This window comes from Nansenia antarctica (assembly GCF_963989245.1).
Source record: "Nansenia antarctica genome assembly, chromosome: 5".
NCBI classification, from domain to species: domain Eukaryota; kingdom Metazoa; phylum Chordata; class Actinopteri; order Argentiniformes; family Microstomatidae; genus Nansenia; species Nansenia antarctica.
In genome coordinates this window covers 22,505,299-22,528,502 of record NC_137690.1, presented here as the reverse complement: position 1 = coordinate 22,528,502, position 23,204 = coordinate 22,505,299, and the positions used below count along the sequence as shown (strand labels likewise).

The 23,204-nt window shown below is 39.8% G+C and overlaps 3 protein-coding genes across 3 annotated transcripts; 1 reads left to right on the top strand and 2 right to left on the bottom strand.

The window, feature by feature from the left end:
• Nucleotides 1–2,182: 2,182 nt before the first annotated feature.
• Nucleotides 2,183–9,392, top strand: kmt5ab (lysine methyltransferase 5Ab; the record flags this gene model as incomplete). The annotated part of the gene is made up of 7 exons (XM_080531476.1): nucleotides 2,183–2,351; nucleotides 6,752–6,849; nucleotides 7,388–7,482; nucleotides 7,696–7,783; nucleotides 8,480–8,539; nucleotides 8,626–8,816; nucleotides 9,012–9,392. The coding sequence occupies 7 exons, from the start codon at nucleotides 2,183–2,185 to the stop codon at nucleotides 9,220–9,222; spliced, it is 912 nt and encodes a 303-aa protein (XP_080387602.1). The 3' UTR covers nucleotides 9,223–9,392.
• Nucleotides 9,393–10,630: 1,238 nt separating this feature from the next.
• On the bottom strand, nucleotides 10,631–13,580 carry rilpl2 (Rab interacting lysosomal protein-like 2). The gene is made up of 4 exons (XM_080532190.1): nucleotides 13,215–13,580; nucleotides 12,718–12,863; nucleotides 11,964–12,110; nucleotides 10,631–11,289 (listed from the first exon to the last, which is right to left on the bottom strand). The coding sequence occupies exons 1-4, from the start codon at nucleotides 13,506–13,508 to the stop codon at nucleotides 11,268–11,270; spliced, it is 609 nt and encodes a 202-aa protein (XP_080388316.1). The 5' UTR covers nucleotides 13,509–13,580; the 3' UTR covers nucleotides 10,631–11,267.
• A 3,594-nt stretch (nucleotides 13,581–17,174) lies between these two features.
• LOC308157376 (RILP-like protein 1) lies at nucleotides 17,175–22,939 on the bottom strand (the record flags this gene model as incomplete). The annotated part of the gene is made up of 7 exons (XM_080530924.1): nucleotides 17,175–17,265; nucleotides 18,444–18,545; nucleotides 18,663–18,829; nucleotides 20,148–20,429; nucleotides 20,698–20,816; nucleotides 22,239–22,389; nucleotides 22,652–22,939. 7 exons carry the CDS (start codon nucleotides 22,937–22,939, stop codon nucleotides 17,175–17,177), a joined length of 1,200 nt encoding a protein of 399 aa, XP_080387050.1.
• Nucleotides 22,940–23,204: the final 265 nt, after the last annotated feature.

Here is a 23,204-nt window from a genome sequence, read left to right as displayed (position 1 = left end):
GTGAAGCTAGAAAAAAGATTGGGTGAAGAATACTCGCCATCCTGCAAGAGCGAAATGTCTTTTGCCCGCTGCCATACGCGAGCCACCAGTGGAAATGCAGCTCCCCTCTCGCGCCCAATCAAGGCGAAATGAGTACGCGCCTCCTGTTGGCCAAATTGGCCAAGTACAAGAATGCTACGTATTTCCGCAAACCGAGCAACATCCATTGATTACGTCGTAGAGTAGAGAATAATACATTATTATGAACTAGCTAGGATAAAGTGACGTCAAGGAAAAAAATAATTGTGTAATTGTGTTTTTGGTTTCATATCTAATTAAGAAGACGATTGTTCAATGCAATAATACAATAACAATACATTGTCAACAGCTGATACAACATCACTATATCGACAGACCAGCTGGCTTCTAATCTGAGATGTAAAATATATGGAGATTTGGAGCTGAATACCCTCTGATGTTGAGTAGGGCTCTAAATGTAGACAACATGATCTGCATTCAGTAGAATGTTTATTGAGGGGCCCCGTATTATGCCATACACGTGTTAAACTCTGAGTGTGACTCCGACTGTCTGAGTTAGGGAACAAATATAGTTAGGAATAAACACAAGAAAAACTGCTGAGCATTTTGAGTTGTCACCTTTATCCACTTTTGGTTGTGTCCTGTCCTGGGTTAAAATCACACATAAAATGTGAATCTTCCACATAATCCTTACCATCACTACAAGGTCAACAAGGTCATTGGATTGATGGAGGGGAAGAGGAGGGTTGCGTTGATAACATCTGGGTTGCACATCTACAACATCTATCAGGCTCAGGCTGCTCGGCTGTCCTAGATAGATAGATAGATAGATCTTTATTTATGTGTCACTCCTCAACAAACAGGTATGGTATAAAGAACAGCAACAAAAGGTGCATTAAAAAGTTGAGGACCACTCACATGGAGTTGTGAGACACAATACAATTCATAGCAATACAAATTAAAAACGTACATTCAAGTACTATTTCACTTGAACTATTACACAACAAATACCATTGGCATTACAATAAAATACAATATGTAAAGGCAATGAAATATGTAAAATAAAAAAAATAAAAGGAGGGGGCAGTTTATTGTGCGATGCTCATGAAGGCTACTCTTCTTTGTAGGATGAGGTGGCAGGCCTTGGCACATTCATTAGTGCAGTGTTCACCAGCTAAAATTGTACACAATTTATTATGGTCATCAAAGTCATTAAAATTCTCATAGTGTTTTGATAAAAAGATTTTTTTAAAAAGAGGTCCTATGTCCACTTGAAGCAGGACTGGTGGTGGCGACAGTGCGCCAAGTGGTTGACGAAATGCTGTTGTAATGCAACAGAGAAGAAAAACCTAGACGTTGGATTGGACAGGTATATATGTATGCCTTACTTGATTGGCTGTTAGACTCTATCCTGCATCCTAAACAGGAAGTAATGGTTTTATTATTTACAGGCGCAAATACGAAACTGGGAGACTCAGCGCAGTGTAAATAGTGTAACTATTTCTTCTCACCACCATGTGTCCGCTGCTGCATTGTTAAAACGTTGTTTTTTGATCAACATAGATAGACATAATGCAAATGAAACGGAATGCTGTCATCATAACATACGACGAAGGAAATGTCCTCGATGGTCTTTTTCCATCTGATCTCTAGAGTGACTGGAAGGGCGACATGGCGAGGAAGCTCTCCCGGGCAGTCACCTTTGCTCAGTGTGTCACCTGTTATGTTGACACGTGTTCAGAACGCGGGTAAAAAAGATCACATCGACCTTCCCGCTCTCAACGAAGATGAACTGGACGAGCAGTTTGTGAGAGGGTCTGGGCCAGGGGGTCAGGCCACCAACAAAACCAGCAACTGTGTGGTGCTCAGGCACAACCCCTCTGGCGTTGTCGTTAAGGTTCATAGTACATATTTGTTTTATTCTATGCAGGCTAAATACCACATCATGCAATGATACGTCTTTAAATATGACTTTAACATTAGAAAAGTAATGAAGTACACAAGAATGGAAAGCATTAATCACATGTCTGTCTCAGGGTTGTATGACCTATATCTGATCGTTGTTATTGGGTCTTTTTTCAGTTGTCTGGTTTATTATACTTTGTTCCTCCAGTGCCATCAAACAAGATCTGTGGAAATAAATCGTAAAAGGGCTCGGGCGATCATGATGGAGAAGCTTGATGTCTTCTTCAAGGGAGAAGAGAGTGATATTGTTAAGAAGAAAAAAGAGTCCATGCAGAGAAAACATGACAAGAAGAAGAGGGCAAATGAGAATTTGGAGAAGAAGAGACTGTTCAAAGAGACACAGATGTCAGACTCCAAACCAGAGGACAGTAAGGGTTAAAACAAAAAGGATGCATGGTCATGTATTCAGACTGAATGCTAAAAAGGAATGTTTGTCCCATTCCTCCCTCATTGTGATCATTTGAATTGTAAATTAAAGATTGACTTGATTATTACCAAGATGCTTTGTTATTACAATGAACAACATACTTTGTACATTCATTTTAATGCAAATATGTTTTATTACACTGGGTAATAATAAATACAAAGATGCAAAAAATGGCTTCATTACAATAGTTATTCCATGAGTTTACATAAGTGTTTGGCACTATCCCTTTTGCTGTAATTCAGGCTAAACTGTTAACAATGTAAGCCTACTAGTAATCCTTTGTCAAATGCCCTTTGAAACACCCTTTAAAAAGTCATGCAAATTTCACTAAATGATAAGGCATTGCTAGTACTGTAACATGCATTAGATTGGCTATTCATACAAGTAATGTTGAGTTTCAGACATTCCCAAAGGGAACACACATAAAACCATAAAAAGCCTAGCCGAGAACCTGACAGAATGTTGCATTGTTTTACTTCCCTGAATATCAGTCTGGATCTGATGCTAATGCTGGTTCCAGACTTTCATTCAGAGTGAAATTAAGCACACTCCTATCTGGTTCCAGACTAGTCAAGTACAGCTCATACACTTTTTTTTATTTTATTTTTTAAGATCAAAGTCCCTTCTGTTGCAGAAACATGAAACTTTTACATTTGTGTTGATTGGTCCAATAAAGTACTGAAGAAAAATATAAGGGCTTGGTCTTTGAATGTTGTCAATCTTCTGACTTGAGGATTGGTCCAATGAGTATGCATGTTTGCCTACTAGGACCTTGCATTTCTCTCTGTTTCTACCAGGCATTCACGCACAAGCCCCCTTGCATGAATAATACCTAAAAGAGAAGAAAAATAATTAACTTGTAGTCATTATATAATTGATAACTAACAACAAAACCCCAACTGTGCATAGGGATTATTTTCTTTGTGACTGTTGCTAACGGTTTTGATTGATTGATTGAAAACTTTATTAGAAGATTTGCAGAAGTAGGTACATGAAAGTACATATTACATACAAGGTCAACTAACGGTCAAATGTATTTGTGATTATACTTGTTAGTTTTAGTTTATACTTTGTTCGTTTTCAACTAGTTGGAGACAATGAACACAGCCTTATTATAAAATATAATCAAAGGTTCACTTTTAATCTCAAACGACTTTCAAAGGATATCTATAGGAACTTAGAATTTTAGGATAGCCAATTCGTTATAAAAACAATTGCATGTCAAGTTTCTACAAATTACAAATCCATACCTCGCTTTAGTCTCTCCATTGCACTTTTGCTCCCAGCATAAGTTGGTCTTATCTCCTTCCCGAGCTCTTCAATGATGGCTAATAGTTCTGCATATTTACTCTGAGGCACTTGATTTCCACTTGAATTCTATGATACAAAACAAAATGTTATGTACATCAAACAGTGGGATGAGATGTCATGATAAGAGTCAATTATGAGCTATACTGAAAGTCATAATATTGAGCACACACCAAACCTGATGAAAATAGTACTGTATTCTATATTAGCCTAGTCTAAATCTACAGCAAGTGCAACTGCTACAATTGTGTAACTTGAAAAGTTACACTATCCCATTATATGATGCATTGTTATCACCTTCACAATATATTGACCATTTCGGTCCTTACCTGTGAAAAGCCTAAAGATGGTGGTCCATAATCATTCACCATTGGCCTGTAAGACTGCAATGTTGCTATGCTCGTCGAAGGTGAGTGAACAGCAGCAACTAACAATGGATAAAAAGATATGTATCACCTTACAAAAGGTACATGCAATACCTCTTCTGCGATCATTTATATAATGACAATTAAACTGCGTTACTTCCATAACTGTTACATCGCGTTCAGCCAATTTGGTGGCCCAAAATCAAAATCAAAAGGTAATGTGACGCGTACTGAACAAAGAGCCAACAATTCAAACAAGTCAATGTTCAGTTAACCATCACTTTATTTTCAACTTTTAATAACGTTTATACTTTGCTTTTCAGCAAACTGATTGGCTGAACGCTGTCTAACTCGTATGGAAGTAACGTGGAAGAAGATTGACCCACTTTGGAAATTGTGTTTATGAATAGAGGACAGAATGTACGAGTCGTAACATCAGCTGCTCTTAGTAGTAAGAGACACAAGTCAGTAACAGTGACCTCTAACGGCCGGTCGGGCTAGATCGAACCACAGCCGCAGATTCTAAAACATAATGGATCACAATGTTCATACAATCCCAACCTTTTAATAAGATTATTCAGTGCAATAGAAGGTTGCATTTTGTTCGATGTAAATTATACCTCTATACCAAAGAGGGTGAATTACTCTCTTTGTCTATAAATAACACAATTGTGAGGGTTGAGGCCATAAGGGGGACGAGATGCAGTGAGGCCCAGCGAACGCTGGGTGTCATCAAAGGGTCAAAGAACAGTCCACATTCAGATCAATCATTAGCCTTGAGGAAACAATCATGGTGGAAGCCGTACGGGCAAAATTAAAAAGTGATAACATTTTGATACACTGTAACAGCATCCATCCACACAGCTATTCCGATGATTGACGGCGCGTGTCCGGTTTAGCTAAACGAGTGAACAACATAATTCTAAACTTTATAGATGCGCAAGAGAGAAGGCTCTATGATAAGTAATAATGGCGGATATGAATCAGCTCCGGATCTGACCCTATATATATAACTGGACAAACACTACAGTCACGGGCTTTCCCCAGGTATTCATCACAACATCGAATTTTACACCCGAGAAAACAATGTGTAGACTAAATATTAAACGATATTTCCTCCTCACCTTGGTTCACGGAAGTTCCCGGAACATGCTGATGGAGGTTGGGCTTGTAAGACATTCCCAGAGACATTGTAAATTAAAGAAATAAAAATCGTCCAGAAATTCACTGAAGCGTCTCTGTCTCCCTCAGACACTTTTTGTTTACAGCAGAGCAGCACCGGCAAATATGGCCGTCACTTTAATGACACCCACAGTGCAATATCATCAATGGCACATTTTTGGGGTATTTGACCCCAAAAGTATATTTATTGTTAACTTTTCGGTGCAAAGTAGTCATTATTATTAATGTCACGACACGACTTAACTTTTAACTAAAACATATGAACATGTTTAATTATAATTGTTTATATAATTGTTAGATTAAAAAAACAAAATTGGCCTATTGATTTGAGCAGTTGATTCGCTTAAATAAAAATAAAAATAATATAAAAAAATATAAATGCTACAGAAGAACAAAGGATTGACAGGTACGGGCGTGTGCTCAATGAGGCCCGTACGCTTAATGCCATGGGTGGAATTACACGGGTGTCTGGGGTCGACCTAAGAACGACTACCGTAGTTTATTTTGAGGTTACGTTTATAACCATTCTGCAAAGTGAGAAATGTCAATACAAATAGGAGACCATGTGTTGTATCACGTGGAATTTGTACGAAAAATGCTAAGCCCTAAACAGCTGGGCGCAATGTAGGCCTATGTTTATAAAAATAAAAATAAAAAAATCTCAATCTTAATGATTTGAAGTTATGGCATATACCCCAAGGCTAATTCAGCATGGGCTAGCTAGACCTTGATTTTGGACTCGGTAGAGTTCGAGTCAAGCAAAGAGAGTACATAGCATATGAATGCTTGCCAGAGTAGGATGGAGTAGACAGAGTAGTAGGATATCAATTCTCTTCCTTATCAAATATCAAGTCAATGCAATTTTTAATATTTACATATTTTCCGTAGTCAACCGTTTCACAATCTCACCAACAGCAAATATATAACAAGTGAAACATACAAATCTGGCCAGAAATTTATTTTGGCTTGCATGGCTGCCCTTTCAAATGTATTTCGCGCCACACCAATCACATGCTACTTAGAGGTAACGCATAACCAATCGGGGACGCAGTAGATTTTTAAAAGACAAGAAGTGTCCTCCCCTCTGCTTGTTGTGATTCTGGCCAGACAGACAGTGGGAACTGTGTGAAGACTTCGTTTTTTTTTGTTTTTTGTTTTTTTATAGCTCAGCATATCCAACACAGCAAACGTTTTCAGCGAACTAAATCTTCTGCACGTTCTTTTTAACTAGTGTTGTTTTTTGCGGAGTACCCGCGTGGGGAGTTGAAATGGCAAAAGGTAAGTAGCTCGCGACCGAACCAGCTAGTTGGGAGCCACGGTCGTTTTGAGGTATCTCGCTAGTTCGCGTGCCTAGTTGACTAGATAGTTCGCGTGCTTAGCACATTGTAGAACAATGAGGGTCCACATGAACCCATGCAAACAATGACAAACCTTCGGTAGCTAGAATGCTTTGCTACTCTGAATGTTTGCCTTCCTATTCTTCAAGGGAAGAGGAAAGGGCTGACCACCTATAAGAAATCCGAGGAGGCTCTCCAGCTCAAAGTTGAAAACGGGACAAAAGAAAACAAACCAGAGATGAATGGGGTAACTAATGTTATTGTTGATTTGTATAGCCCACTTGATTATCAAACAATTATTAGTGCATGATATTGTTCCACAATTATTATCCTAACGTTACAGTCGAGCATGTTACATCTATGCATCCAATGTGTTGCAGGACAATGCATGTACTGGTCAGCCTACACTACACAGTCTTTGGAGTCCAAGCAAACCCAGATCCCCATTGTGTGACAATTCAAGCTCGCTTATCCTGGAGGAAAATGTATCTGAAAAAGTGCCGCTTCAACTTATGACTTCAAAGCAAGAGAAAGGTATTCATCTATTTCCTTTTTTTGGGGGGGGGGGGGGGGGGACATTGCGTTCCCATTGCATGTGTCTTGTTGTTTACCTCAAATGTATTTGATAGTCAGCAGATTAAGAGTTAAGTGACCCCCCAGAATAATTTCTTGTGTGTGAATGGCAGCAATGTTTCAGTGTCTTATGACATGAGTTAAAACCTATTCTCCTGAAGCCCTCTGTTTAGTTTATTCAGTCATGTGCACTGTTTCCTCTTCTTTTCCAGTCAGAGGGAGCTCTCAGGTTGGTGTGCACAGACAAGAGGAGAAAACTGGGAGGACTTGCCAGGTTCTGGGACCCAGAGAGCCAACCACTGGAAAGGTTCAGGAGGAGGAACCTTATTCTCACAGTAAACCAGGGCCAGCACCAGATAACGGTACCCCGTCCAAAACACAGAGGGGAACGACTCACAAAGTCAAAGTGAAAAAGTATGGACAGAAAACAAAGTTCCAACCAATAAAAGATTTATTCAAGTGGAGCATGGTCTGACCAGATCATCTGACCAATGTGAAAATACTATCTCTTTTCTTTCAGAGCTGAAAGCATAACCTCCCAAAACAGAAAGGTCACAGATTATTATCCCATTAGACGGAGTTCCAGAAAAAGCAAGGCTGAACTGAAGGTCAGTATACAATACTGAAATGCATTGTGCTTAAATATCAACCATGCACCCCAGGTTTTTGAGGCATAGAAGATTGGTTATAGAGGATTATCCGCATCACAGGCTGAGAAGAATAACATTAAACTGTTGCACCCCATGCACTGCACTTCGAAATGCAAAATTCACTGCATTTCGTTATCTGGTACTTGGTAGGGTAGGGTACTGAAGATATTTGACTGTAGAATTGAGATGTCAAATGTCAATACATTTATTCTAATCATGTACCGTATGTGCATAAAAATGAACATGAACATCCACAACAGTGTAGTTGTGGTATAAAAAAAATCCAGATCCAAGCACTCATGGCTTTCAATGTAAAAAGCCTTTATAAGACAGGCTTAGAAAACGAAACAAAAACCAATGTGTCTTGCACCTTTGTCAATGTTTTTTTATATTTAAGTGCCTGGATTTGGATTTTATTTTCTAAATCACATAACTACCCTGTTGCAGATGATTTGTACCAAGTTCTCTACTCCCAAGAGCACATGTGGTTGTTTGGAATACCAAAGTGCTCCTGTTACATTATTTTCTCATGTTTGCCATGTATCTGCATGCATCTATAAATGAGCCATCTAATTTAGATCATGCTGAGAGGCCAAGCTAGGTTTACTCATTATGGTGTAAACACAATTTAAACATCATGCTCTCTGCCAACAGAGTGAAGAACACAGTCACATTGATGACCTGATAACAAATGGAGTTGAAGAAGGACTTCAGGTTTGTTTTTTTATAAATGGAAGTCATGTTTTACTTCTATTTATCTGAACGTTAAATTGTATTTTCCTATACTTCAATACCACCAGGTCAAACATATAGAGGAAAAGGGAAGAGGAGTGTTTGCCAGCAGAAGTTTCCAAAAAGGACAGTTTGTGGTGGAGTATCATGGGGACTTGTTACAGTTGGCTGAGGCTAAGAAGAGAGAGGCTCAGTATGCACAAGACCCAGGGACTGGCTGCTACATGTACTATTTCCAGTATCATAGCAAAACCTATTGGTAAGGCTTCCCAAAATGTTGAATGTCTGCCTACATGAATCTTCAAGAACCACATGAAATGAAACATTGTACAAAAAAGTATTGTCCATTATTTGTGAAACTGAAGTCCTATCACCCGTGCCATACTGTCCTGGTACCTCTATTTAATCCACTTGCCCATGTAATTCAAACCCTGTATATCTTTATTTTTTACAGTGTAGATGGTACAAAGGAAACCAATCGCCTGGGAAGGCTTCTAAACCACAGTAAAAATGGGAACTGCCAAACCAAGCTCCATGGCATCGACGGAACACCTCATCTCATACTGGTGGCTGCCAAGGACATCGAGGCAGAAGAGGAGCTTCTCTATGACTACGGTGACCGCAGCAAGGACTCCATCTCTGCTCACCCTTGGCTCAAATACTGATTCGCTGTTCTTACAAAACCTAAATATTCCCTTTTTTCTTTATCCACTTTCCCAAGAAGTGCATTTCGGCAGAACTGTGGTAGAATGAACTGAACACTGTGGAGGGCTACCTGGATCAATTTATTATTTTTTTAATATTTTTTTTAGAATATCAATTAATTGTAAGCTTTCAGTGCTTTAAATATATTTAGGCCAGTGCTTCCATAAATATATGAAAACATTTAGCAATATGGTATTTATGATGCTTTTATATTCATGATAATTTATAAAGTATTGTTCAGGGACTCCATCTCTGCTCACCCTTGGCTCAAATACTGATTCGCTGTTCTTACAAAACCTAAATATTCCCTTTTTTCTTTATCCACTTTCCCAAGAAGTGCATTTCGGCAGAACTGTGGTAGAATGAACTGAACACTGGAGGGCTACCTGGATCAATTTATTATTTTTTAAATATTTTTTTTAGAATATCAATTAATTGTAAGCTTTCAGTGCTTTAAATATATTTAGGCCAGTGCTTCCATAAATATATGAAAACATTTAGCAATATGGTATTTATGATGCTTTTATATTCATGATAATTTATAAAGTATTGTTCAGGGTTGATGCACTAACCTCCGATTGTCAACGCTCTTCTGCTTACAGAGAGAATACCTGACTGGTATATACTGATTTTTTTGCTATTTTTTGCTGACATTTTCTAACTGCTCTTTTTAAAGAATGAAATGTCTTGTACATAAAGGAATAAATCTGTTTAGAATTCTTGTTCTTCCCAAACATCTTTCAAAATCAAAATGTTAAGACTTTTATTCTGAAAAATGTAAATACATTTCAACATTGTTGAAAATCTATGACACACTCGCTAGTCAAGCCAAAACATTACAATGCAATGGATTCAGTGAGTAATCCCCACACCCAACACTAACTAGGTAGTTAGTCACTGAATCCATTGCATTTTAATATTTTGGCTTGACTAACCAATGTGTCATTGATTTTCAACAACATTGAAATGTATTTACATTTTTCTGAATAAAATTCTGAACATTGGGTCGCTTGCCGACTTGTTCCGCTTTCACAATGTGAACAACACAAACACAAAACAAATCTTGCCTCATCTACATTTACATTTTTGGCATTTAGCAGACGCCTTATTCCAAAGCGACTTACAATCAAAATCTTGCCTCATCTGTGATGGTATGCTTGATTTCTTTAACATTCACAAATATTGCTGTCCAGCCTCTGAGTGGTTTAAAGCCACTATCAGATTTCCAATGATTCATGAAATATTCCACTTCATTATGATGAAAATGCCTTATAAATGAGTCATGGCTTTTCATAAACAAAACAATTAGGACCCAGTACTCCATTGTTTATGCATATGTTGTCACAGGAGACTTGTAAACAACTCATGTTCAGAATAAGCATTGCTGGTCATTGTCTTCAGACAACAGTATCACTTACTCCTATATGCGACCCACTAGTCTTGACAAAATGGACGATGTACATTAGTTTTGTCTGACATTTTCAATATCATTCCCCTTCTGAAAATGCCCAACTTCAACAATATTTAAAGTATACTGGAGCAGGTATTTACAGTAGGTGTTTGAGTTACTCGTTATAACATTTGGTAGGGTGTTAATAGTCTTGGAGGGGTCACTGGCCCAACTGCTTTTTTCATAGTTTTATCCAAATCAAGACAATGTAGACATTTCCAATGGCAATTCGACCAAAGAATGCTCTCAGTAGACCAACCACAATAAATTGTTAAGACAAATATGCTTATGTATGTTAATGCATGTGCATGAATAGATTACTCATTAAATTGTATTAAAGGCAGCACCTAAGATAAAAAAAAATATTTAGTTCTAAAGCTATAATGTCATTAAGACAGTTCATATCAAAACATATCTATTCATTATAAAAAAGGAAAATAATTATTTAAATTCAAAGTATAATAGATATGAATAATTCTGTGCATAAAATCCTTCAATCCTTCATTGGTTCCAGAAAAGGACACCATTAGATCAGTCCATGGTGTCAGGTTGTCCTTATTTCCGTCTGAATGAAAACCTAAAAAAAGAAAAGTTAAAAATGAGTACATTCATTGTACAATACACAAACAAATATGTTTTTTACAAAACAGAAATGACTACCAGATGAATTAATCATCGGTGATCCCCTGATAATTCTGGCTAGTTTTATCGGGCCAGTAAACCCATGATAGGAGCGGGGGGGTGGGGTTATAAGTGAATTTGCAGTGTCTGCTGAAGCACAGCTGAGTCATGACAGACTGACAGAGACAGACATTACTTAGCAAAGCAGCTGAGACAGCCTTGTGAAGCAGCCAGTGACTGTTAATCTGTTCCCCCTCTCCTGTAATCTCAGTTTTCACCATTATGTTCTTGTCCGTTCCCTCGTTCACACACACACACACACACACACACACACACACACACAAAATAAGCACAAACTCAGCCGGTCACAAGTAGGTCATTATGAGGCCTGTGAGAAACTGTGAGAACTCCTCCTGGTGTGGAACCCTGTAATAGCACGTGGTAGTACTTCTGGTCTCAACTTTGATTTCGGAATTTAAACATCAACAATATTATCCTATATGAAGCACTTATAAGAGCATTTTATAACCTGTGTGTCATTGCTGTTATTCAGTCCAAACAAACTGCTTTTTGAACTGCTTTTCTGTATTTCTGACATTGTTTATGTGCCAAATAAACCTTGTTACTCACAGCTTTCCAATGGTAGTCTTCTCCTCTTTTGGCTCCACTTTTGGCTCCACTTTTGGCTCATCTTTTGTGACAGCTACAGGCTCCGAAGAGGATGGAGATTCCAGGTCAACCTCTACCATGGATGGCTCAGTTTGGGGCAGAATCCCACTGCAAATACAACCCAACACGGAGATGAGGATGGTGTGGGTGCACAGTAGGGTGAGTATGTATATGGTAAAACTTTACATGAAGAGTTAATAAAAGAGGTTAATTTGTTGGTAAGTACATAACAAGCGCTCGTTAATGCATTTACAGTATAAATGAATAATAACATTGCAACCACATACAATCTAATTTGTCAAGCATCAAACAACTATCCCAGATGTATACTTTATTGCATTTTCCAAAAGTTGTAAAGTATCCAACCCCCTGACATACAGAATATGCCAGGAACAGCTCAAGGGTGGTGATTGCATTGGCACCGTTGAGTTATTGATGCTATCAGTTTAATTTAAACCAATAACGTATACCTATTCATATAGGCTTATGCCTCATAAACATGCCTCATTTAGGATTATGCCTCATAAACAACCAAAAACGTAATATACTTTTAAACTATGTTTCCCCCCACTTTGCCAATTATGCTTTGTAGGAGTAGGCCAACAGAGTTAATCTTTAACTTGCAACAATGACAATGCAATGTAATGTGAACATTCTAAGGAGAATTCACTGCTTCTCCATGCAGCCCTGGAAGGTTGTTGGACAGGCAGCCCACCTCTTGTATAGCTGCAGCTCCTCCTGAGCCACCATGAGCTGTGCTTTCAGCTGGTTCCTCTCCTGGAGCACTTCCTTCAGCTCCTGCATGGTGAAACGTGGTCTGTTGGGGTCTTTCAGGTCTATTACCAATTCGTTTGGCCCATGCTATGGAGAGAAAATAGAAAACACATACAGTATGTGGAGTCCCAACTGTAGGATGCTGTACAATAAGTAGGCAACATTAATAAACATTTACATTTTAGACATTAAAAATACGTTTTTATCTAAAGCGACTTAGAACAAGTACACATTTGTCTAAGTGAATCATCTATACATCAGTCATCAAAATAAAATAAAAAATCTGTTATGTTATTGGCAGTCACAATACTAGAAGGAAAGAAGAAACGTTGCTAAACGTACCCAGAGAATACACCGAATGTGTTCAATGAACCAACCAAATATAAGAACATCTGCACCAGTTTCGATTTGTTTGCAAAAGATGATGATATAACTCACCGTTCCCTGCCCGGTAGAACTTTCTCTCACGACTCTATCCAATTCGCTTTTCAAGTTGTCTCGTTCCATTTTCAGCTCCTCCAGCGACAGGTTGTACTTGTTAACTAATGTTTCAAACATCTCCAAGACCCGCACAATTTTGAATTGCAAATCGGAAACTTGCTCACCTGTATTACTTATTTTCAGCAAATCTCTGCCGATCACATAGGAAATGTCATACACATCCTCAACTGTCAGCTGAAATGCGTCCTTCTCAAAAGCCAAAGCGGGCGAGGACTCACTCATTTCTTCCATGACTCCTCGAGATGGAAAACAAAAAGGTTCCGAATCAACTTGGATGATCCGTTTACGTTTCACTATTCAGGATCACTGTTTCCAGTTCACAGATCTGACATTTGATCATTTATAACGTTTATGCTAACTGTCGCTACAAAGTTTATAATGGAAGTGGCAACTTCGAGTTGGTGTGTGGACAACGATCCTCCCTCCTCTCTCCCTTCCTCAATCGTTCCCGAGCACGCGACTGACATTCACATGAACCAATAGGAACTGTCTTCTACCCTCAACAGGAGAGCAAAGTTTCCCCAGTGACAGGTGAAACCATGCGTGTAAAAACAGCACGTGATGATTGTCTGTGTTTTTTCCAACTTTCCAACTTTTAAAGACAAATTACTAAATGCACAGCCATTTATATACATTGCATTGTGATATCCCTGGATAAGAAACAGCATTGTGCAGCCCTCAACATTGACATCTCAAAGAAGGCTTTTGATATTGTTGACCATGTAGAGTTCAGTCTAGTTTTCTCAATGTTAAAGGGGTGCTAATGTTAAATGTGTGCTAATATTCTGTATTGTCTGTTGCTCTTTGTTGGCTGCTGTGGGGTGTAAGCCCAATACAAATTTCCCAGTGATGGGACAATAAAGTGACTTTTGACTTGACTTTTTTTGGACGTTTACGTCTCGAACTATCACCATTTCGTGTGTAACTGCATCATAGCTATGGAAACGCGAGGTCTGTGTTTACTTCCTAAAAAAAAGCCGCGTTAAATGACGTCAGAGAGTCCGACCCTGCTCTACTATGCCAGTCCCACGTGAGTCCCAGAGAGCAGCATTGCTCTTCACTGTTCTCCAGAAGGGCCTGGCGTGGGAGGGAGAAGGGAGTCTTTGGAGTTGGAATTGACTCAAATTGGCAATTTGGAACATCAGGACTGATCAGGGCATTTAAACTGAGATATCGTAACTATGTGTCTACTATTTACAAATGGAAACAGCAAATCCACAATATTACAGGGTAATATTCTGCTTGAATATAGGTGTTCCACAAGGTTCGATTTTAGGTCCACTGCTGTTACCATTTGAACATAAATAATGTTGATTTGTCCTTGAACAATTATTGTAAAGAACACATTTATGCTGATGACACTGTTCTGTGCCCAATACTTGATTGTATTTAAAATTGCTTATTGAGCTGGTGCTGAATGAGATCAAAACTGTATTGTAGTCTATGTTGTTCTCTAGATCCCATAATATTGATTACAATGATCTGCGTATTTGTACCCTGAAAGGAGTCCAGCTTGAATAAGTCCCACATTATACATAGACTACCTGGGCATTCATGATAAACTGTCTTTTAAAATGCATGACTTCAATAAGGGCTTATCATTCGATTTTATTTGTATATAAGCAGTTATATTAAAACTCCCATTTGACCGTACATAGTTGCTTTTATATAGACACACTCTCCAGAGTGTAGGCATTTTCCTGTAACTAGTACTGTATGTTTAATATTATTCTGTAGTCATCAAAATATTTATCCGAGGATGTATGAGCACCAGTAGAGTGTAACATAACAGAGGTGGTCTGGTGTACCATGCTTACATTTACATTTGACATTTTGGGGCATTTAGCAGATGCCTTATTAAGCGACTTACAATCAATACAATTGAATATGCAAGTGAATCATCAATCCACCAGTCATAGCAGGAAGAGTAATCTAGCTCAGACCAGCTCATTGGCAGTCATCATGACAGAAGAAGAAAGAAGAATGTTTTGGGAGGTTTTTAGACACAGGAGAAACAGTACAAGGGGGTAGTAGTCTCTTAGGAGACACAGTATAGGGGGAAGTAGGTGTCTCAGGAGACACACTGCCCAACACTGTGTCTCCTGAGACACCTACTTCCCCATATACTGTGTCTCCTAAGAGACTACTACCCCCTTGTACTGTTTCTCCTGTGTCTAGCTGGGAAGCTCATTCCACCAGCGGGCAGTGAGTCTCGAAGAGACTTGAACAGGCAGCGTGACTGCCGCTTACATGATTGCCAGGACTGAGATTTTATGAACTACACAGTGTGGCACACACAGATGGCGAAACAGTTGTAAAAATATTTATTTTACATTATTTCACAACTTTAAGCATAAAATTCACAAATACACAGTGGCATAAAAAGAATAAGTGAAATGGTGGTTTCACCAATCAATCAACACATCTTCATGATGATTCTGTAACAGGCAATTACTTATTTTACATATGACTTCACTTTAGTTAAAATAAACATGGGGGTTTATCTGAAGGTCTCTGACTTTAGACTCAACTACCAATTGATTAAAAGGCATTTCTTTCAGCGAGATAGCACTGGTAAAAGTAGATTCCCTGCTGTTTCTCCCTCCTCCTTCGTCATCTAAATACAACTTTAATGTCTTGATGCTCCCAGACAAACTACTTCCCCTTCACAGCCTCATTGAACTCCTGCCTTTAATCGAAAGGCACTGGCACTCTTGCCTCATACCGCAGAACTCCTGGCAAATGCCCTGAGCAGTCTTCAGTCACTGACCATCTCTGCCTGTCAGAGCATGTTTTTGGCATAATATTTAACCAGTGTTCCAGTAATTAGCCCTCTCCCCTACACCCCCTGGTGGTAACTTGCAGCAGCAAGATGTTCCAAGACTGAGGTTGAGAGGTTGACATGGGGGATTGAGGACATGTCCCTCGTTATGGATGCTGCTGTCACACCTCCTGAGCAACACTGTGTTCAAGCAGGTTAGACCCTCTGGCTGCTTCATCTAGTTGTCTCTTGTCCCTGGCGAAGATGCTAAACCTGAGGGATAGAATGAGAGAAAAAGTACAAAAAATGCATATAAAAAACAAATTTTGTTAATTTAGGTACTTTCAATGTGTGACAGCCTGCATAACTATGAAAGCATGCATTACAACATTCCATCATGTTATTAGATTAGATTAGATTCAACTTCATTGTCATTGCAGAGTACAAGTACAATACAACAAAATGCAGTTTAGCATCCAACCAGAAGTGCAAATAGTGATATAAGGGCATGATATAAATAGAATAAGAGGTAGTGATAGGCAACTATGTAATATACAGTATGTGCAGAGGTAGTATTGTAAACATCAGTATAGTTTAGAGGTATTTACAGTTATGGGCAATATGTAGGATGCATGATGTATGCAGGAGTTATATTTCTTATTCAACAAACGAGGAGCTCTCTATGTTAATAAAGCTGTTAACAGGGATAGCTCCTATATTTCAGGCACAACAATCTAGAGATGGAAAGATACAGGTCATAAAACAACCATTGTGGATAATTATTAGACATTCCAAGCCCAGATTAGAGGCACCCGTGTCTTCCATAACATTACATTATCTGAATATGCCTCACTGACATTTTCTTCTATGAGCCACTTACTGTAACTTCATTGTGTCAAGTGAAGGATGTTTCTACTCCCAGTGGGTGGATAGATATGTTTATATTGGTAAAAGAGATGAGTGTTAATATATATTTATCCTGATTAGCTAATTCAAGATCTAGACGATCAGCCAATATGAATACACCCTAATGCCACCACCTGACTTAAGATGACGTGATAAAGGGGCCTTGGTACAGTCAAAGTGGAGTGCTCAAGAACCATGACATCACAAACAGAGAAAACAAATGAAGGAGGTCATACAAAGGACAGTCTTCTGATTGGCAGTAACGTGGGATCGTCTCGAAGCAGCCCTGCTGCTACCATCGGCATTATCGCAGTAAAGATCCTGCCCAAGATGATCACAGAGGGAGAGATAATGAAAAAGAGAGGGAGAGATGGAAAAAAGAGAAAGAGAAAAAAACAGCAAAAGCAGAGAGAGTAGAGAGTGGTAGAGAAAGAGAGGGGATAAGAGACACAATGAAACATTGAGATGGATCTGAATTTCTGAATAAAGCTCAAAGGATAATTTCATCAACTCTCAACCCTGTAACTATTGAGGGAACCAGGTTCATGCTGCAGTATCATATATTATTATGATTAAACAACACCTAATGAAAAGCCCTATTAAATCAGTTTCATCCATATATTATAATTAATTTATTGAGTGAAATAATTGTTCTCCTTTAATGTCACAGTTATGTGTAAATGACCAACAGTCTCGTACAACTGGGGAGATATTCATGAAAATATGATGATTCATTGAAAAACTTAATTAGTGGAACTGAACCCTCATTCCTCCATCATTTATGTCACTGTGTAACCTTTGACAGTTAAAACAAACACAAACAAGTATTATGGAAATGTAGAATATGTGCATGTTTGTTTACTATAATCATCTTATCATTATGTGCCTATGTGAAAGTGATATACAATCACCGACCACTTTATTAGGTGCACCTTTTCAACTGCTCGTAAAAGCAAATATCTAATCAGCCAATCATGTGGTGGCAACTCAATGCATTTAGTCAAGACGATCTGCTGAAGTTCAAACCAAGCGTCAGAATGGAAAAGAAAGGTGATTTAAGTGACTTTGAACGTGGCATGGGTGTTGGTGCCAGACGGGCTGTTTTGAGTATTTCAGAAAGTGCTCTACTGGGATTTTCCCGCACAACCATCTCTAGGGGTAACAGAGAATGGTCAGAAAAAGAGAAAATATCCAGTGATCGGCAGTTCTCTGGGCGAAAATGGTGGTGGTTGTGTAATGGGGAGGATATTTTCTTGGCACAAATATTCAGCAACTGTGTGATATTATAATGTCCATATGTACCAAAATCTCTTAGGAATGTTTCCAGCACCTTGTTGAATCTATGGCACAAAGAATTAAGGCAGTTCTGAAAGCAAAAGAGGGGGTCCAACCCAGTACTAGCAAGGTGTGCCTAATAAAGTGGCCGTTGAGTATAAACCTGCCTGGGGGGTGGTGGGTTGAGGTTGTTTAGCGTAGGCCTGGTGGTTCTCAGTACTTACAGGCGCTTGATCCCTGACTCAGGCTGCTCAAAACGGGCTGGCTCTGGCTGAGGGGATGGGGGGAAAATGGGGATGAGGCTCAACTCTTCCTCCAATTCCTCACTATATAGATAGGGAAGAGAGTCAACAAAAGATTGTGGATGGTACAATCTGTAGGTACAAAATAGTTGTTCCATCAACTAAATACACAAGATCTTATTACTAGTAGACAAAAGTAACCTTTTGTAATATGCAAGCTCCTCCTGCAGTATGAACACTTCAGCCTTGAGTTCATTCCTCTCCTGCAGGACGTCTCGTAGTTCCTGGATGGTGAAACGAGGCCTATCCAAGTCCTTCTGGTCTAGGCTATCAGTCTCTTCCTCTGGCTGCTCATCACACAGCTCCTTCTAAACACACAAAAGGTGCTCCTATCACATGATTGGATGACTTCACAGTGCATTCCTCTAATGTTACAATGATGTATGGTTTGCATGTTCACATTTAACCTCTAGCAGAAACACCACACATTGGCTGAACCATCATACTTTACATTAAATTGCCAAATATATAGACTCACCCAACACTTTATTAGGTATACCGTTTCAACTGCACGTTAATGCAAATATCCAATCAGCCAATCATGTGGTAGCAACTCAATGCATTTAGTCATGTAGACATGGTCAACTGCTGCAGTTCAAAGCAAGCATCAGAATGGGAAAGAAAGGTGATTTAAGTGACTTTTTTTGACCTTGTTGAATCTATGCCACGAAGAATTAAGGCAGTTCTGAAGGCAGCAGGGTCCAACCCCGTACTAGCCAGTTGTACCTAATGAAGTGGCCGGTGAGTGTACATGGCATATATATATATATGTGTGTGTATTAGTACATAGTACATTCATTATTACTTTCTAATTGCATAGTAATGGAGATGAGTGTTTTGTATTATTATAGAAGTCGAAAAAGGACTGTTCCTAATTCAACTTGTGTTTTAATAGTTGAACTCCATATGCAATGTAATACTATAATTTTAAAGCAATGTTAATTACTACAGTAATTACAATGCTTTAACATAGGTATAGGAGTAACTTAATGTGTTACTGAGACCCATGCTGAAACATAGCAGAGCTGCTGGGACAGAACACACTCACTTTCCAGAACATTCTTCCAAGCCATGCCAAATCAGACATTCACTTCGCTTGTTAAGGCAGATACATCAAATTTGACAGGGGGATAATGCACTTCAGAGTTGTTATCTGTTATAAGTCAGTCAACAACTGGGTTATCTTAAACATTTCTGGCAGTCGTCATTACCCATAGCAACACTGCCACCTCATTTTCTTCATCACCATCTTCCTCATTTGGTATCCTATCTGAGAGGTGTGAAGGTCTCTCCTCTGACTCAAAGCACTCTGCGAAGAATTCACGGTCGTTTCTGCATTCCACCCAAACTGAATTGTGCATGGTGGATGCTGCTGTGACTGCTACTGAGGACTGGATTTGAGACACAGCATGGCCACTTTCAGTATTGAGAAATATGTAAAGAATCCAGCAAAATTACTGACCTCTGTGAGTTAGGGTAACATTACTGTGTTCATGTATATAGGTAATCACTGTACAGATTCTCCAACATCTACTTATGAGCAGTACCATTGATCTATCTATAATGAAAGACCTCTGTATTTTTCAAGTTTAATGGACTTGATGAGGGGATTAATGCTGTAGTTACCATGGTCGGCGCAAGTGCAGGTTCTGTCATCACAGATTTGGAAGGAGAAGGTTCCTCCTTCTCCTCCTCTACTCTCTCCCTGTCCAGCTCCCACTCTTGGCGCTCCTCCCTCAGCCTGGCCACTTCCAGCCGTAGGGCCACCAGATCCTGCTGCCGTGTCTGGGACAGAGCCTCCAGCTCAGCCCTCTGCTGGATCACAGCCTTGCCCTGAGCCTCCATCACACTGATCCTGTGACGCAGGTCCTGGTTGATCTTCATCAAGCGGTGCTGCTGCATCTGGAGCTATGGAAGGGGGAGGAGGAGGAGGAGGAGGACTATGAAACCACATAGAAACTGTCATGAGAGAGAACTGATGGGTAATCTCTGAGGGGCCAGATTGTTGGATGGTGTACACCGTCATCCTTCCAAGGCCTTCCAATGCATGTACAGTATGCAGCTCCCAGAAGGCAGTAAGTAGGAGGCATCCATGTTTTTTTGTATTGGGCTACAGTAAGAAAACCAGGGGAGGGTGTTTACTAGTTCAGGGACCATGTGGTGCTTCAACCCTCACCGCCTCCAAGTCCTCGTTCTTGAGAGTCAGCTCACGGTCCTTAGCCCGAATCTCATCCCTCTGCTTGTCCACCACATCCCTCAGCTTCTTCATCACCTGCCGCTCTCTCTCTGACATGCCTGATACACACATATAGTTCACACCAAAATGAGAATTCACAAAAACGCATACTGTAAGCACACTGGTAACTAAGCAAAACTGTGACAATACATTAAGTGATAAATGTATTGACAAAAGTCTGTCTCACTCTTAGTTTGTAAAGTGGCTTTATTCAACATGTTACATAGGCCGAAGTGACACTGCATGTAGAGTCACTAGCAGATCCACCTGGTACTACAGTGCAAGGGCTTTCTTACGACATAAGACACGTTTGGTTGATAGATGTGTCAGTACAGTAATGGTGAATAATATATCATGGGTTACTCAGTCAACCTGATTCCCTGATGTGTTTCTAGGCTGCATGTGCTTTGGCCCACAAAGTAAATATAGCTAGAGCTATGGCAACCGTGAAAGACACACACACGGGCTGTATTTCTGTCTTGTTTTAAAATAGTTCCCTTCACACGCACCCTCCCCACCCCCTCAACCTCAACCCACCCCAACCACCCGCTTCTCTCTCTCTCTTTCCCTCTCTTTTTGTTTTGGGTGTCAACATGCAAACAGATATGAGTAAGCATAGTACACAAATGCAAGGAAACACATACAGTTGGCCCACATGCAGAGGCCAAGCAGAACCTGATATGGCATGGCACTTCAGATGATGGATGGTCATCAAACAAACCACCACAAACATACACACTGAACTGAAGATAAAGAGTTAAAATTATTATTAATGTTTGACTGTATTTTTCTGTCACATCATGCAAATACCCAATGTTATACACCGACACTAAAACACTCACACGCAAGTTCCTACAGCACCTTGTAATATAAAGGTCAATGCATTTAGGAGGTGCTGAGTAAAATGTTATAGTTACAGTATAGTGGACCACCTGATCATGTCTTTCTACTGGACTCTATATGTTCAGTCTGCAGCGAAAACCTTTACTGTTACTGTATGATTCCAGTGTAACACGGTGTAATACTACTGATATCATGACCCTAGATCCTCTATCTCACCAAAAATACAGAGGCACCTGCATGCCACAGCCCATGGCAAGAACTCAATAGCAGAAAATAAGGAGAGGACAGGAGCAGGGCACAAATAGACATTATACCTGATGTAACACATAGCAATATATAATTGAAAGCTCTTCTTTATAGTGTGTAATTTGCCAATCTGCATGTTACACTGCACACATTAATACTGCTGAACCCATGGCCTCTGAGAATTTCTGCTCAAATGGACTGCTCTTACAAGCTCTCAAAACATACAGTATCAAACATGCAAGAATCAAAGAATGAGGCAGGCGATAGTAGTAGCTAGATGAATGCAGAAAAAACAATGAATACAGGGCGTGTTGCATGTTATGCAACCTGTGTAGTGTTATGACTTGTACTGACTTGTACTTCTGCAGTGTTATGCACTGTGCTATACCAACCTTCCTGTTTCTGCAGCTCCTCCACAGTGATGGGTGAATCTTTGAGGGACAGGCTCATCAGGAGGTTCTTGTTCTCTGCCTGCAGCTGAGCGATCTGGGTCAGAAGGTCCTGGGCTTCCCCTCTCCACACATCCTCCACCAACTCCAGCTCCTGAGGAGAGAGGGTTGCACATATGCACATTGAGACAAACATACAGTGACACACACACACACACACACACACACACACACACACACACACACACACACACAAATCAATAAGTTATGCAATAAGAATTATCTGTTGAAACATAGGCTAGAACATTTTTTGGATTTTGTAAATATTACAATAAGCATGCAATGAAATGGCAATACTACGGCGACTGATAACCTTTGCTGTGAATGGTGCAGAGTGGATACATTGTAGCTCGAACCTGCTGATGTTTCTTCTCTTTCTCTAGTCTGTCATTCCGCTCCATTCGCAGCCTGTCCAGGTCGCGCCGAAGGACCTCGGTCTCTGGGTTGATATGGCTGCGGCTGACAAGCACCTCCAGAACCTCCAGAACCCGGACCACTTTGGGCATCAAGCGCGTCAACGCCTCGCACCCGTACTGATCGATAATGCGCTCGAACTCCTGGCCCACCACCGCGGCGACGTCGTACACGTCCAGAACGGTGAACTCCGCCGCGGTTTTATCCAGGACGGATCCAAACTCTTCCATGATTACAGTATCAGGCAATCTCAGACATAGATCACTTAAAGCTCTGGGGATAATATAGCGACACAAACGTGTGTTTCCTTAGTCCCTGGGTCTTTTAAATTCGGGATGACTCTCTGACTTAGAGTTTCTGTTCCGTGAACATAATAATAATAACAATTATGATTATTTATTATTATTAATAAAGTTATTTCCTATGAATAACGACGTTTTGACCCAACCGATTGTCACAATCCTGTCGGTTTCAACACACTGCAAGACTTACGTG